Below are 13682 nucleotides of genomic sequence, written 5' to 3' on the forward strand. Positions count from 1 at the left end.
ACAATATTTTACTTATCAAAGATATAACATAGCTAAACTGAACAATAAATCTACTCTTTTTGTTTCAAATTGTGTTTTTCTTTTCTATTCACAATTTATAATCATATTCAACTTGTCAAACCACTTAAAACCAATGAAAACTCATTTATCATTCATTGATACCAACACATACAAATCACAATTTCACATATGCAATAACACTATCAAATTAACCAAACATCACATACAATCTCTCAAGCGAGCAAATTTCTCTCATTCATAAATTGCAACCACTTCAATTTCATGTACACATCAAATGCCTCAAGTTCAAATCAAATATTTCATAAAACACATCTATAAATAAATCAAAACCATAACACATGTTCCATTTATTCAATCACAACAAAATTGTTGAATATATAGCTTCCCTTGCTTGGTTCATAAAATATTTCTTACAAACTCAACCTCACATAGGTTGTTCTACTTGCATTCAGAAAATTTTGATCAACGATCATAACACATCTTATCAATTGTAATAAAACAAAGATTTAACTTGAGTTATTAAATGCTACTTGCAAGTTCGAAAACTCCACATATAACTAGGGAAGATGAATTAACTTTGTTCAAGATTATGATCAACTAAGATTGTAAACCTCAACATTAAGAGTCTTATTTGATCTTTAAATTGATGAATAATGAAATCAAATATTAAAAACAAATAAATGATAAATTTAGAAAAAAGTTACAAAAATAATAATTTTTATAAAACGAACTTCGAAATTTATTTATAGTTTCAACCTTTTATTATTAAAATATTTTAGTGTTAACTACTTTTATGTATTTTCTAGTTTCTTACAAATTTAATCATATATTTTATAATTACGTATTTTTTATATTAAAAAACATTACTTCTTAAAATTATAACATTTATAATTTACAAGGTAGATTATTATTTAGTGACAGTACAATTTTATGATATTTTAGTTTAATTGTTTATTTTTTGATATCTACTTTTTTATTTTACAATTTTGATTTATGAGTTAAGTAGTTAAAGTAAAATAAGAAAAATTGTATTAAAATAAAAAAGAAGTAAGTATCTTTTATTACAATATAGCCACAAAAAATGTCTATTTTAAATTTTAAAAATTAGATAAAATTTATTGAGAAATAAACAAAATAAATATCACTTCTAAAGAAAAGAAAAAGAAAAAAAATCACATAAATGGCATTTAACATGCACTGCTAAAAAAGATAATTGTAATGTCTCCATCATCACTATACTAGAAAAGAGGACAAGTACATGAAAAGGTAGTTAGCAGTTAGGTGGGTGGCTGAAGTAACGTGCATTTCCTCAGGCGTTGGGTGCTACGCCACCGTTTCATTGGTAGAGTTATTTCATTAAACTGCACTTTAAAATCATATTTTTTTTAACAAGTCTGATATAAATATATATTTATTCTATATAAAATTTAATAATTTTATAAATGTATAAATTCAGACAAGACATGTGGCTTAATAATAACTTGTACAAAATTATTTAATAATAGCTCCTACAATCGCACTATTTATAACATTTCTTAATGGTGAGAAATATAAATTATAGTAAAGAAATAATACTTTTATGCTTTAAATAAACTTTAATAGATGTGGATATCTTTTTAAGTTGTAGCATTTTTAGAAACAGTTTTCAATCAAATTATTATTAGAAATTATTCTTAAATGAATTATTTCTACTAAATATATTTCTTAATTTTAATTTCACTCTTAATCTAATTAAAAACTAGTTCAAAATTTCCTTTGTTACTCGTTTAAATCAATCTTTTTATATTTTTATTTCTACACTTATTAGGTGTTTATCTTCTTTTTTAATCTAGCGCTATTTGTATTGTTTTTAAGTTTAAATTTAACTTCAATAGACAACTTCATATTGTAATTCTTCACTGTCTTAAATTAAATATTTTTTATTCTACATCTTATCTATTTTTAATTACCTTATGTGTTTTTTTTCACTTCATTATTTATATTTTCCTTTCTTCCTATACCAAATTGACTATTTTTAATAAGTAATAGTGCTCATCACCATGATTTTTCATTTTTTAAGTATTTTTTATTTGTGTTTATATTCACAATATGAAAAATAAAAGGTAATTTTTTTATCGGGAGAGTATCGTTTGTGTTAAAAATTCAAAAAAGCCATTTAATGTTTTTCTTTAAAGTGAAGTATAGTAATAATAATGTAGTCGATAAAGAAAAAAACAATAATTCCTTAATCAATACTTTAAAGATATTACGAGACCGGGGATTAATAGAAAATTAATTATTTTCAAAACCAGAAACTAAATTATAATTTGTTTGTCATTATTAAAGATTGTTAATGGGTCATTAGTTATTCTATTTTTAAAGGTACCTATGAAAGATTATCGATAATTAGTGTTTGATGGATTAATAATTAATGTAATAATATATATTATGTGTGTATGTATGTATAAATCAAACTTTATACTTTTATATATAATAGTTGTGATCAACATTTTATCTTATATAGACCTATAGCGATATAATTATATATTAATCAATATTAAGAGATTGATTTGTTATTATTATTATTATTAACCTAATTATACTATAATCGTTGGTCATGATCATTATGTAACCAAACTATCACATTGTTTGATAAGGATGGTTGATCAAGGATTATCTAAGAAATCAACCTATTGATGATTTAGATGAGTCGATCAAACAAGTTTTGTTTGAAGTAATCAGTCTTAGATATCAGTTTTTAAAAATTAATTTGAAGAAGCTTAACTTATGGTCAATTGAAAAGAAATCATAGCCAAGTCGATTACTATCCATAAAATCTTGATTAAGATCAATGTAGATAATAAAAAATCAATCATTCAATTAAACCTCGTATAAACCCACAAGGAAGGGAGAAAAAATGAGTCATTCATTTAAAAAATATTTTATCCTATAGTCAAATTAAGTTTCCACCGTGGAAAGAAGACATGTGAAGCTTTCTATCTGTACCCTGCCCTCCATCCACATCTATGTAACATGCATGCACCTTTTTTAAACTAAATCGTTTTTTATTTATATTATAAATAAATTTGATCAAATTTTACATATTTTCTATTAAGTTGAGATATATTAATTTGAATAAGATTATGTGTTTTAAAAATAAATTGTTTAATATGTTGGTAGGTGGACTAAGGTTGCATGTGTGTCCTTTTACGGAAATTAAAAAAGTAATAAGTGTGCATCGCATGGGTCGCATTTTAAATTTTATATGCAATAACAGTCTTTAGTTTATCAAACTCTCCACTTAAATCATTCTTGAACACCAAATTACCTTAAATTAATTATTTTTAATAAACCATTATTGTAATGTTTTTAAATGTATCTCACTAATAATGAATTTGAGTTAATAATAATAATAATTATTATTATTATAATTATTGGTTACTACCTAACACACATTTGGATTAGAGTTGAAGTTGATGAATGAGAATGTTAAGAAGATAAGAGCGATTGGGTTTTGCTTGGCCTTGTCCAGTAACACGTTAAGCAACAGTATGCATTGAAAGGCGCGTGTAACTCGTGGCGTCTTCCACCACGCCATATATAAGCTCACGCATCACCCATTTTCATTCGCTCTTCACTCCTCTTTCGTCTTCCACTGCTCCTTCCACCAAACAACAAACACATAGCTAACAAAGGTATATTCCAAACTTTCTTTCCTCAATTTTCTTCAGATCCATTTGATGCATGCATCAGCTTTTATCTGTTTCTTCATCGTTTATTTTTTACTCCTGATTCTCTCCTAGATCTCCATTTCCCCCTCGCTTCTCTCATCGTCATCTTTCATTGCATATTATTTGCTTGCATACGAAAACAACGAACGAGGAGCAGTCGTACAATCTCGCTCTGCTTTTTCGTATTTTTCAATTTCCGAATGTTTAACCGTTAAGAGGTTGATTTGTGCTTTGATAATCAGTTTTGATGATTCTTGTATCCTCCGAACTTGAAATCAGTTCTCAAATATTATGTATCTTCGTTTTCTAATTAAGCCTAAATCTCTCCGTGTTTAATGTTTTGGATCACAGACTCCGTTTTCATCTATCAATGGCGCCAGCAGCTGCAGCTTCTTCAGATTACATAAAACCCCGAGGTCGTTCATAAAATATTTTGGATTACCTACTTACACTTTCGAATTAGAGTATATTGATGTATCGCGCTGTTTATATTCCCTTTATTTCACCTCGTAAAGTTTCCTCTGTAAAACAGTTCGTTTGATCCGTCAGGCACAATCATAAAGAAAAAATAAATAAAAAATTAAAGCGTTAAATTTCATATCTCTGAACTCGGACAGACTAGATGTCTTTTCGTTAGTTGATCTTCTATGTTTGATTTCTATAGATGTTTGCATTGTTGGTGTTGCACGTACGCCGATGGGTGGATTTCTTGGTACTCTGTCATCTCTATCTGCCACTAAGCTAGGCTCTATAGCCATTGAAGGTAACTATGGAACCATATTTCAGTGCTCATTACATTGCATTTGAAACTTGTCATGTTTACATGTTTTTTTCATTGATACACAGCTGCTCTTAAAAGGGCTAATGTTGATCCATCCCTTGTGGAAGAAGTAATTTTCGGAAATGTTCTTAGTGCTAATTTGGGGCAAGCTCCTGCAAGACAAGCTGCTCTCGGAGCAGGAATACCCAATTCAGTAGTCTGCACTACTGTTAACAAAGTTTGTGCATCAGGAATGAAGGGTGGGTTTATTATTAAGAGAATTCTATTTGTATCATTTTATGTTTTTAAAATATAGAAAAAGGATATTAAATTTGTTCTGGTTATTGCAGCTACAATGCTTGCAGCCCAGAGTATTCAATTAGGCACAAATGATGTTGTTGTGGCTGGTGGTATGGAAAGCATGTCTAATGTACCTAAGTACCTGGCTGAAGCAAGGTCAATATTGCATTTAATTTGACTCTCTTTAAGATTGGTTCTAGTTGTGGCAGAAACTGATTCAGTAGTAAAACTTCAGGAAAGGATCGCGCCTTGGGCATGATTCACTTGTTGATGGGATGTTGAAAGATGGGTTATGGGATGTCTATAAGGATGTTGGGATGGGAGTGTGTGCTGAGCTATGTGCAGATAACCATGCATTTACAAGAGAAGACCAGGTATTTAGGATTATTGTCTTTTTAGAAAGATTTTAGCATAATTATTGTAATAAACTTTTGTGATGTCTCTGTTTTTCCCTCAGGACAACTATGCGATTCAGAGTTTTGAACGTGGAATTGCTGCCCAAGATAGTGGTGCCTTTAAATGGGAAATTGTTCCAGTTGAAGTCTCTGGTGGAAGGGGAAAACCTTCAACAGTTGTTGATAGGGATGAAGGCATAGGAAAGGTAACCCCATAAATAAGTTGAAACATGGTAATACTTGTATGAATAGTAGTTTAGCCTACAAAAACACTTGTTTATCTAATAATATTTCCCAGTTTCATGAGTCTGAAATATGTTTGAACGCGATAGGTTTTCTAAGCATGAGTTATATGGATATTGGATAATATTGTGAATATGTCCAGGTCTATTAAGGTAAACAATTAATCAGGAGTTGGGATTGGAATTTAATTTTTTTTTCCTCCTCATAAACAACACTTTTATACAGCTTCTAGCTGCAAAAATTTAGTAAGTTTATAGTCAATAGATTTGTTTATACTTGCTGTCGAATACAAGTTAATATATTGTTATATTTTCTTTTTCCTATGCCAGTTTGATGCTGCCAAGTTACGCAAACTTCGTCCAAGTTTCAAGGAGACCGGAGGTTCTGTTACTGCTGGCAATGCTTCCAGCATAAGGTTAATATGTTATCAAAATTTGCTAACTTTTTTAATGTTTAACGATTTGGATGCTACTTACTCACCATTTGATGTTATTATGAATGATAAAAATTTAAAAGTCCCCCTAGTATGTGAGTAGTTTTAAACTGTCAAATGATTTTTTTAATTTGTTATGTGAACTTAAAAACTTTTAATACTGACCATCCATATGGTTGTATTGTATGGTCCATCCATATATTGTTGTATGGTTTAAATTTGCTTATCTTATTCTTATAAAAAATGGACTTTCCACTATATAAATCTCTTATATGTGTTGGACTAAGGGGTAGTATGGGGAAGAACAATGCTTGTAAATCTGCCTCGTTCTCCTGGTAGTATAGATAGCAAAGAATGTCGTCAGAAAGACAAGTATTTTTGCCTATATTATCTTTGAGCCACAAGTGATTCAGTTAGAGTTGTATTTAGACATATTTAATATTTTATATGTTTCTTTGTGTATTCATTTATCATTAATTTAAATTCTCAAATGATAATTAGCACCCATCATTAGTTTAATATTTTAATAAAAATGAAAATGCTCTTTCCAACAGTGATGGTGCTGCTGCATTAGTTTTGGTGAGTGGAGAGAAGGCACTGAAGCTTGGGCTTCAAGTTATTGCAAAAATCACTGGATTTGCTGACGCTGCTCAGGTACATGAAATATATTTTAAATATGAACTACATCTTCAGACCATAAGAAATAAGAAATAGAAAAAACGATACCGGTATTCACACTATTTCTAGCATTTGTTATATTATTAGTATAATTTCATACTCATAAGTTTGGGCTGTGCAGGAACCAGAGTTATTTACGACGGCTCCATCCCTTGCCATTCCCAAAGCCATTTCCAATTCAGGGTTGGAGGCTTCACAAATTGACTTTTACGAAATTAATGAAGCTTTTGCGGTAGGAATTACTGGTGAATTGTAGTACTTTTTCAATTCATGCTGCTATAGATTTTAACTGTTCATATTACTGTCCATAGGTTGTGGCTCTTGCAAACCAAAAACTTCTTGGACTAAATTCGGTAAGTTCTTCTCTGTGTCATCGAGTGAAAGTTGTAATCCTATAGTGTTTTCTGTTGACTGTCTTGAAGAGTGGATGCTACTGTAGGTCCCGAATCCCTCTTTGCATAGTGCAGAGCATGCTACAATTTGTCTACAACCCATAATTTAACATTATTGTGGCCATTAATGGCCGTATCTCTAATTATCTTAAAGAATGTATGCTGTCGTAGGCTTCAAACCTATCTTTGCATAGTGCAGAACATGTTAGATGTTTTTCTATAATCCATAATTTAACTTAACCGCGATCATTAATGGCTGTACCCTGCCATTTATTCCTTTCACTCAAGTAACTATTATTTTGCAGGAAAAAGTAAATGTACATGGTGGAGCTGTTGCACTGGGTCATCCTCTTGGTTGCAGTGGTGCTCGCATTCTGGTGACGCTTTTGGGGGTATATGCTCTGTTCAAAACTTTGTTATTTTACAATATAGAGTAGCATGTTCGGTCTTTCCATAATATTGAATGTTGTTTTTGGATTCAGTTAATCTAAAAGTTATAACCTGCAGGTATTGAAGCAGAAGAATGGGAAGTACGGAGTCGGTGGCATTTGCAACGGAGGAGGTGGTGCATCTGCCCTTGTTGTTGAGCTTTTGTAAGCCCTTTTTCAGAGCCAGCGTTTCGTGCAAAGTTCAAAGATCCTGCTTCCTTCATCACCGTACATGCAAATTCCAAATGTGTTGCACACCAGACGGGAAGGATGGACAGAAATTTAGCTGCATAATTGTTAGGTTTTAGTCTTAGATAATGTGAAAGTGAAGTTTTCTTAGTATCCAAGTAGATCATTCAGCAATAAAAAAAAGAAAAGCTTTCTGTTATATGTTACTGGCGTAATTTGATTTATCGTTTAGACATGTTACTGTCGCAATTTGATTTTTGGTTTAGAGTTGGAGTGAATCTTTTCAAGCCTCTTATTCCAAGCACAACATTACAAAAATTCTTGATCTTGATCTCGTGTTTGCAAATTTATCATTAACTTGGTTATCGCTGGATAGTTGGACTTGCATAAAGCTGATCCAAATCAGTATTTAGACTATGATTTTTGGAATATATATATACTAATCGATTATCGTATAAAATTATATTCTGAATCATTAATTGTATAATTTTTATTTTTATTTTTTAATTATTAACATATAATTTAATCATTTTAATCTTTATATAATTAAAATTATAATAACAATTAAATTACAAATGTCCTAGAATTTAATTTGATTTTTAAATGTAATTTAATGTGACAAATGACTCCAACCTCTTATGTTATATGTGAAAAATGCTAATAATGTATTTTCACCTAGTTCGGTGAAATATAAATCTTTTTATAAAGTGAGCACCTATTCGAGCAATAAAGAAAAATTGATCTTCTATAACTGACATCAAGGAGAAATATAATAAAATATTTTATATAATTTTATTTGGAAGAAAAATAGGAAAGGGCGGAATATTTTTCATGGGATTCACCGAAAAGAACTATTATTGTGGAGTGAAATATGATACAAATATCTGTTTTCACATAAAAATACGTGCTCTTCTATTTATCACCAAATAACCAAACATAAAGAAAGGAAAATTAAATATGTTTATCGAGAAAATATGCATGCATATAAAATTATAATAAATAGCTACAGGAAATTATAATAAATATAGAAAAATGTATTTGCCGACCTATATACTTCTACGACTTTGAGCATAGAGAATGGATATTTAAATGAGAAATTGTAAATAGAAAATATAATTTGTAGAAGAATTTAAATTTTGAAAGATTAATTTGTTTTACAGTGTGCAAGTATTATTTCTCAATTTACAATATTAGAGTATGATTGTTATTTGGGTAATTTAGTTCAAACTGTGATACGATAACTACTTAAGAAAGAACGACCCGTCTCCTTTACAAAGATCGAATCCTACCCTAGCCGCGTTTCTTCCTTAACTAGTACGTTTCTCTCTCTCTCTCTCACGCACACTTTTCATGCTCTTTTATTTTATTTTTAGCCTCTTTTCCTTGTTTCTCAACTCAAATTTCTCGAAATTTTCCTACAAAGTTAGAAGATTTGGGATTGAAGACCGAATCGTTCTATTGTGTTGTGAGTTTTAGTTTTGAAATGTGTTCATTATATCAGAATCTCTCTTACTCAGTGTTATTTTTCTGATTTCATTGTTAGTTAATCACCTCTCTCTTTCTTGTTCAGTGTTTGCCTCTGCATGTACTTAAAACTTGTTATGATTTCGAGGATTTTAGTTTAAAAGTAGTGTGTCTATGATAGCAGAGTTGTATGATTTCCCTAAGTTAGTTTGAAGTGAGTTGGGGATTTTAGCCACTGAAATATTTGTTGTAACAAATATTGGTACTGGCATGAGCTTTAGTCAATGGGCTTTTTGAAAACCTATTCCATTCACATTGTTTCTATTGGACTAAGTTTCGCTTATAGACTACACCGTGGAAGATTGGAATAACCCTTTTTTCATATAATTCCACTTTTAATCTTCTTGAGATGTCGTTTTTGGTTGAGTCGTAGGGAGGAGAGGATGGATGATTTGGCTTTTTGGAGATTTGTATTTATACTTGAGACTGGTCATTATGCTAGATATGAACAACAATGAAGATTAAATTGGTTACAAACATGGAAAATTTTGGACTTCGTAGGTAGTGTTTTGTGCTCAAGTGAGAAGTATGGGTATCCTAATTTGAAAAGAAAAATTCTTAGATGAAGTGCTGAATGACTCTAGCTGAAAATCATGACCATGATTTTGTTTGCTTCTCAATCATTTTGTTCTTAGTGCTATGTTGGGAGGGTTTCAAGAAATTCTACATTTTTTTGTTGTTCATTGTTCTTTCTTTTTTTTGGTTTACTCTGCAAACTTTTCATCCCAAATTGTAGACATAAGTTTCTCTCGGCATCTGGTTGATCCAGTTCACATACTTTTAATTCTCGAATTAGTCAAATCTTAGTGTACAAGGATCGCCCGTGTTCATTAATATGATTATTCTAGGTGAAGATGATACATAAATTTGATTAGGAATCAATAGTGGACATTTGTTTGGTTGTACATGGTTGCAATTAGGAATAACGAAATCTACACGATGATGCCCTTCATCTTAAGCCTTCAACACCAATCCAATTCTAATAGTCTGTTATCTTATTTCAGACTACAATGGCTGCGAATAGCTCACCTTCTGCCTTTGAAAAAGAGCAGGTAGGTATTCCTTTCTATTTCTCCAAATTTTGAAAAATTAATCTGGTGATTGATGTTGTTATCTGATAATTTCAATTCAACTTCAACTTTGGGCCTTTTCGGTGTTATTTGATTATTTAGTATTTCTTGTTTTTGGATGTGTTTCAATAATTCATGTGATAATGGAACAGATATTTGGAATGGCTGAAAAGGAGATGGAATATAGGGTCGAATTATTCAACAAGTAGGTTTCTCTGTTCTTGCCTGCCTTGATAGTTTTGCTGCTGTTAGCAAGTATAATGTACAATATAGCTGCTTTTTATTTGAGAAGATTCGTTGGTGGCATAATAATTCATTTGGCTAATGCTTTGTTATTTTTACCATTCAGGATGACCCAGACCTGTTTCAAAAAGTGTGTTGACGAAAGGTGGGGGAAACCCTTCTCTAATTTTATTAACTGCTTGAGAAACTGTCATGTTTGATGCTCTTTAAATGCCATCCAGTCCAGTCAGTTTGGAAATTAGTTTCTTATTTCTAAGCTATCCGCTGCTGCATTATTTTGATGATGGCCAATGTGAATGTCATTATAATATCTGTTTAACACCTTTTCTTCTCAGGTACAAGGAGTCTGAGCTAAATATGGGTGAAAATAGTTGCATTGACCGCTGTGTTTCTAAATACTGGCAAGTAAGATTTTGCTTAACTTTACTTTCGGATCTATCACTCACACTTTTTGAGTTGTCTGCCAGTTTTTTATTTTCTCGCCAAACATAATATTATCCTATAAGATAGTTTTCTCAGATGGATGTTTTATGATGAAATCTTAGTGGGGTTTCAGACAGTACTTGGTTAGATGCTTGCTCTCTTTGAAAATTCTTGTTTAGATTTTGAGAATAGTCTTGATAATTTCATGCAAGGGAAGCCAAATAAATTATGTGGGTGACGGAATTTCTGACTTCAAAATGGATTTTGCTTAAGATGTAACGGGAAACTGCAAATAGTGATTGTCTATTGTCTAAGCAGATTTATTTTGGGCAGGTGAATAATCTAATTGGTCAACTGCTTGGTTCTGGGAAGCCTCCGATGTAATCCAAGTCTATTGTGTTTTCTTTTGCGGTTAGCAACCTGCGACTGAGCTACATGTATGACATTAATTAGGAAACATGCAAGGTTTTTATTTTTGTCCATGACTATTTTTTGGTCAGTCTGTTCTGTTAAGAAAAGGATTGATTGGCTTTTGAGTTATAGCCATTGGTGAACAATATAAATAATTTTGGTTAATTTAGTTCATTCTTTGTTTCTAATTTATGTCTTTATGGTTCTACCTTTAATTTATCAGTGTTTTTCTGTTACATTTATTTGAAGTCGTCATCATACAGCATTGCCCTTTCTCCCCATGCGACGTTTTTGCAGTTTTTCGTTTTCGTCTTCAAACAATGCACTTGCATACGATTTTTTTCGAGTAAAAACACAATTCTAAACATAATTTATTTGAAAATGTATGTGTAAATTAAATTGTAAAATTGGAATGACAAGTTACTTGCCATAAAAATGATGATTAAAATCTTAAATTTAAATTTTATAAATCTGAAGCTGCCCTTCTCTCTTTGTCCATATTTAGTTAGGCGAAATGACTTTTTTGGCACTAGGTGAGTCATTTGACAATCTATATTTGAGGGTAAAATTATCATTTAAAAAGTGTATTATTTTTTAGTATAAAAATATTTTTATGCTGTACCTATATTGATTGAGTACGCAGTATTCTACTATAAAATACTTATTCATCAATGTTACGACAGAAATGTTAGGAAATAAGAAAGAAAAAAGGATCAGAAACCGGGAGAGAAGAGAGAAAGTAAGAATAAATACATTTTCACGTGTTTTGTGGGAAAAACATCATAAAAAAAGTTAAGGTAAACGGCTAAATGTTTAGTTGTATAAAACAATAAAGGAAGTGTGTATATATATATATATATATTAAAACTCTTAAAATAACGAAGAAAATTAAACAAGGCGACCCACTCTATACAATAGCATCTTCACTGAATGACCTATTTGTTTTTGTTTTAACTTTAATAATTTCTTTACAAAAATAATTAAAAATGTCTAATAAACAATAGTAATAAAAATAATAATAGTAGTAGTAATAATAAAAGGTTTTAGATGCGAGTTGGAGTGAAAGCTAACTTAAAGTTAACGGAAAAAACAAAGTGAAGTTGAAGAGAGACAGCTAGTGTTGTGGGGGCAGAAAAGTATCCGTTGAAAAATTGAACGTTAATCCCTTCATCACAGAACAGAGCAGAATCCGATACCAGACCCACCTGCTATGAATAAATGCTCCCTCTTATTCTTTCCCTACTCAACTCATCCACACTGAATTCAGAAAAGAAAAGCAAGTAATTAAGAAGAAGAAGAAGAAGAAGAAGAAGATCGAAGATGGGTATGGTGGTTGTGATCTCTCTCCCTTTCATAATCTTCTGCTTCCTTCTTGGATTTGGATGTTTCTTTTTTGGAAAAGCAAGAGGAAGGAGAGAGATGCAGAGCAACCCACAAGTTTATGGAATGCCAGCTCCACCCCCAGGCGCTTCTCCTGTCAAGCCAGAAAACACTCATAATGTTTGATTCACTCCATTTCTCTCTTCTGTTTGCACAAATATACCTCATATATATGTATTTCCTTCTTCTTCTTCTACTTTACAGCTTCAATTTCAATCATCTTTCCTTTATTTCATTACCTAAATTCAACCTGTTACCTGATAAGAGAAAAGGAAGAACAAAACAATTATAAATATATTATGTGTTTTGGGATTAAGGGTCGAAGTCAATGCCAAGGTCAAAAGGGTCCGTGCGTTGTTCTTTATTTCAAATCTCTGCACTGGTTCGTTCAATACAGTTTGCAAGACACCTACAGAAAATGTTTCAGTTCCATGTTTAACAATTTAGGTATTAAATGTTTACTGAATGATTACTTCTAACATCAATTTTATATTTATAAATTTTGAAAGAGTATTTAATGACGTAATAAAACAAACTTTAAAAAAAATATTCTAAAATATAACATACTCCATAATGATAATCCATAATACTAAATTATAGTGCTTGTTAATTGAAAAAAATAATTATATTATGTTGTATAATATTTTCAGGAATATAATGAATTGCGCGTATGCATGTTTTGAAATGGGTTAAATAAATTCTTAGTGACTTTAGAAACTCATAATGAAATTGGTATTTTTGAAACATTTTCAGTGTTTATATTTATTTAAACTTTAATAAATATGTAAATATGATCTTAATAGTAACTTTATTATTTTTAAATTAATGTTGTCATGGTCATTAGGCCATAGTATTTAAATTAAGTGTGTTGAGAATAGAATCTTCCCACATTTCTAACTTTAGTAGGTCATAAACTAATATCCCTATAGGTATATGAGTTTAACAAAAATAAAAAAGTAATTTAACCACGTTAACTTAACTAAGGAATTGTTTTTGTATTTAAGTTAAAACATTCCTTCAAAATTGTGTTAAAAAAGAACCAAAAAAGCATATGTTAAATGTCTTCTTTCACCTCGAACCTG

The 13682-nt window shown here is 30.6% G+C and overlaps 3 protein-coding genes across 5 annotated transcripts; all 3 read left to right on the plus strand.

Annotated features, from left to right (window-relative positions):
- The first annotated feature begins 3537 nt into the window (after positions 1-3537).
- Positions 3538-7867, plus strand: LOC108337852 (acetyl-CoA acetyltransferase, cytosolic 1). Of its 2 annotated transcripts, none has more exons than XM_017574453.2 (13): positions 3538-3695; positions 4083-4147; positions 4396-4494; positions 4578-4751; positions 4842-4947; positions 5027-5165; positions 5249-5392; positions 5759-5844; positions 6417-6516; positions 6662-6772; positions 6852-6893; positions 7238-7324; positions 7440-7867. In XM_017574453.2, exons 2-13 carry the CDS (start codon positions 4102-4104, stop codon positions 7527-7529), a joined length of 1224 nt encoding a protein of 407 aa, XP_017429942.1. In that variant the 5' UTR covers positions 3538-3695; positions 4083-4101; the 3' UTR covers positions 7530-7867. The 2 variants fall into 2 exon arrangements, with proteins under 2 accessions (XP_017429942.1, XP_017429943.1); XM_017574454.2 differs by lacking the exon at positions 3538-3695 and adding an exon at positions 3801-3949.
- Positions 7868-8739: 872 nt separating this feature from the next.
- Positions 8740-11394, plus strand: LOC108337369 (mitochondrial import inner membrane translocase subunit TIM10). 2 transcript variants are annotated; one of them, XM_017573886.2, is made up of 6 exons: positions 8740-8863; positions 10078-10125; positions 10296-10348; positions 10493-10531; positions 10722-10791; positions 11143-11394. In XM_017573886.2, the coding sequence occupies exons 2-6, from the start codon at positions 10084-10086 to the stop codon at positions 11191-11193; spliced, it is 255 nt and encodes an 84-aa protein (XP_017429375.1). In that variant the 5' UTR covers positions 8740-8863; positions 10078-10083; the 3' UTR covers positions 11194-11394. The 2 variants fall into 2 exon arrangements, with proteins under 2 accessions (XP_017429375.1, XP_017429376.1); XM_017573887.2 differs by lacking the exon at positions 8740-8863 and adding an exon at positions 8870-9014.
- Positions 11395-12343: 949 nt separating this feature from the next.
- On the plus strand, positions 12344-12796 carry LOC108338479 (uncharacterized). Its single transcript, XM_017575380.2, has one exon. It carries the CDS (start codon positions 12541-12543, stop codon positions 12724-12726), a length of 186 nt encoding a protein of 61 aa, XP_017430869.1. The 5' UTR covers positions 12344-12540; the 3' UTR covers positions 12727-12796.
- The last annotated feature ends 886 nt before the right edge of the window (positions 12797-13682 follow it).

The sequence above is a fragment of the Vigna angularis genome, chromosome 7 (genome assembly GCF_016808095.1).
Source record: "Vigna angularis cultivar LongXiaoDou No.4 chromosome 7, ASM1680809v1, whole genome shotgun sequence".
Lineage (NCBI taxonomy): Eukaryota > Viridiplantae > Streptophyta > Magnoliopsida > Fabales > Fabaceae > Vigna > Vigna angularis.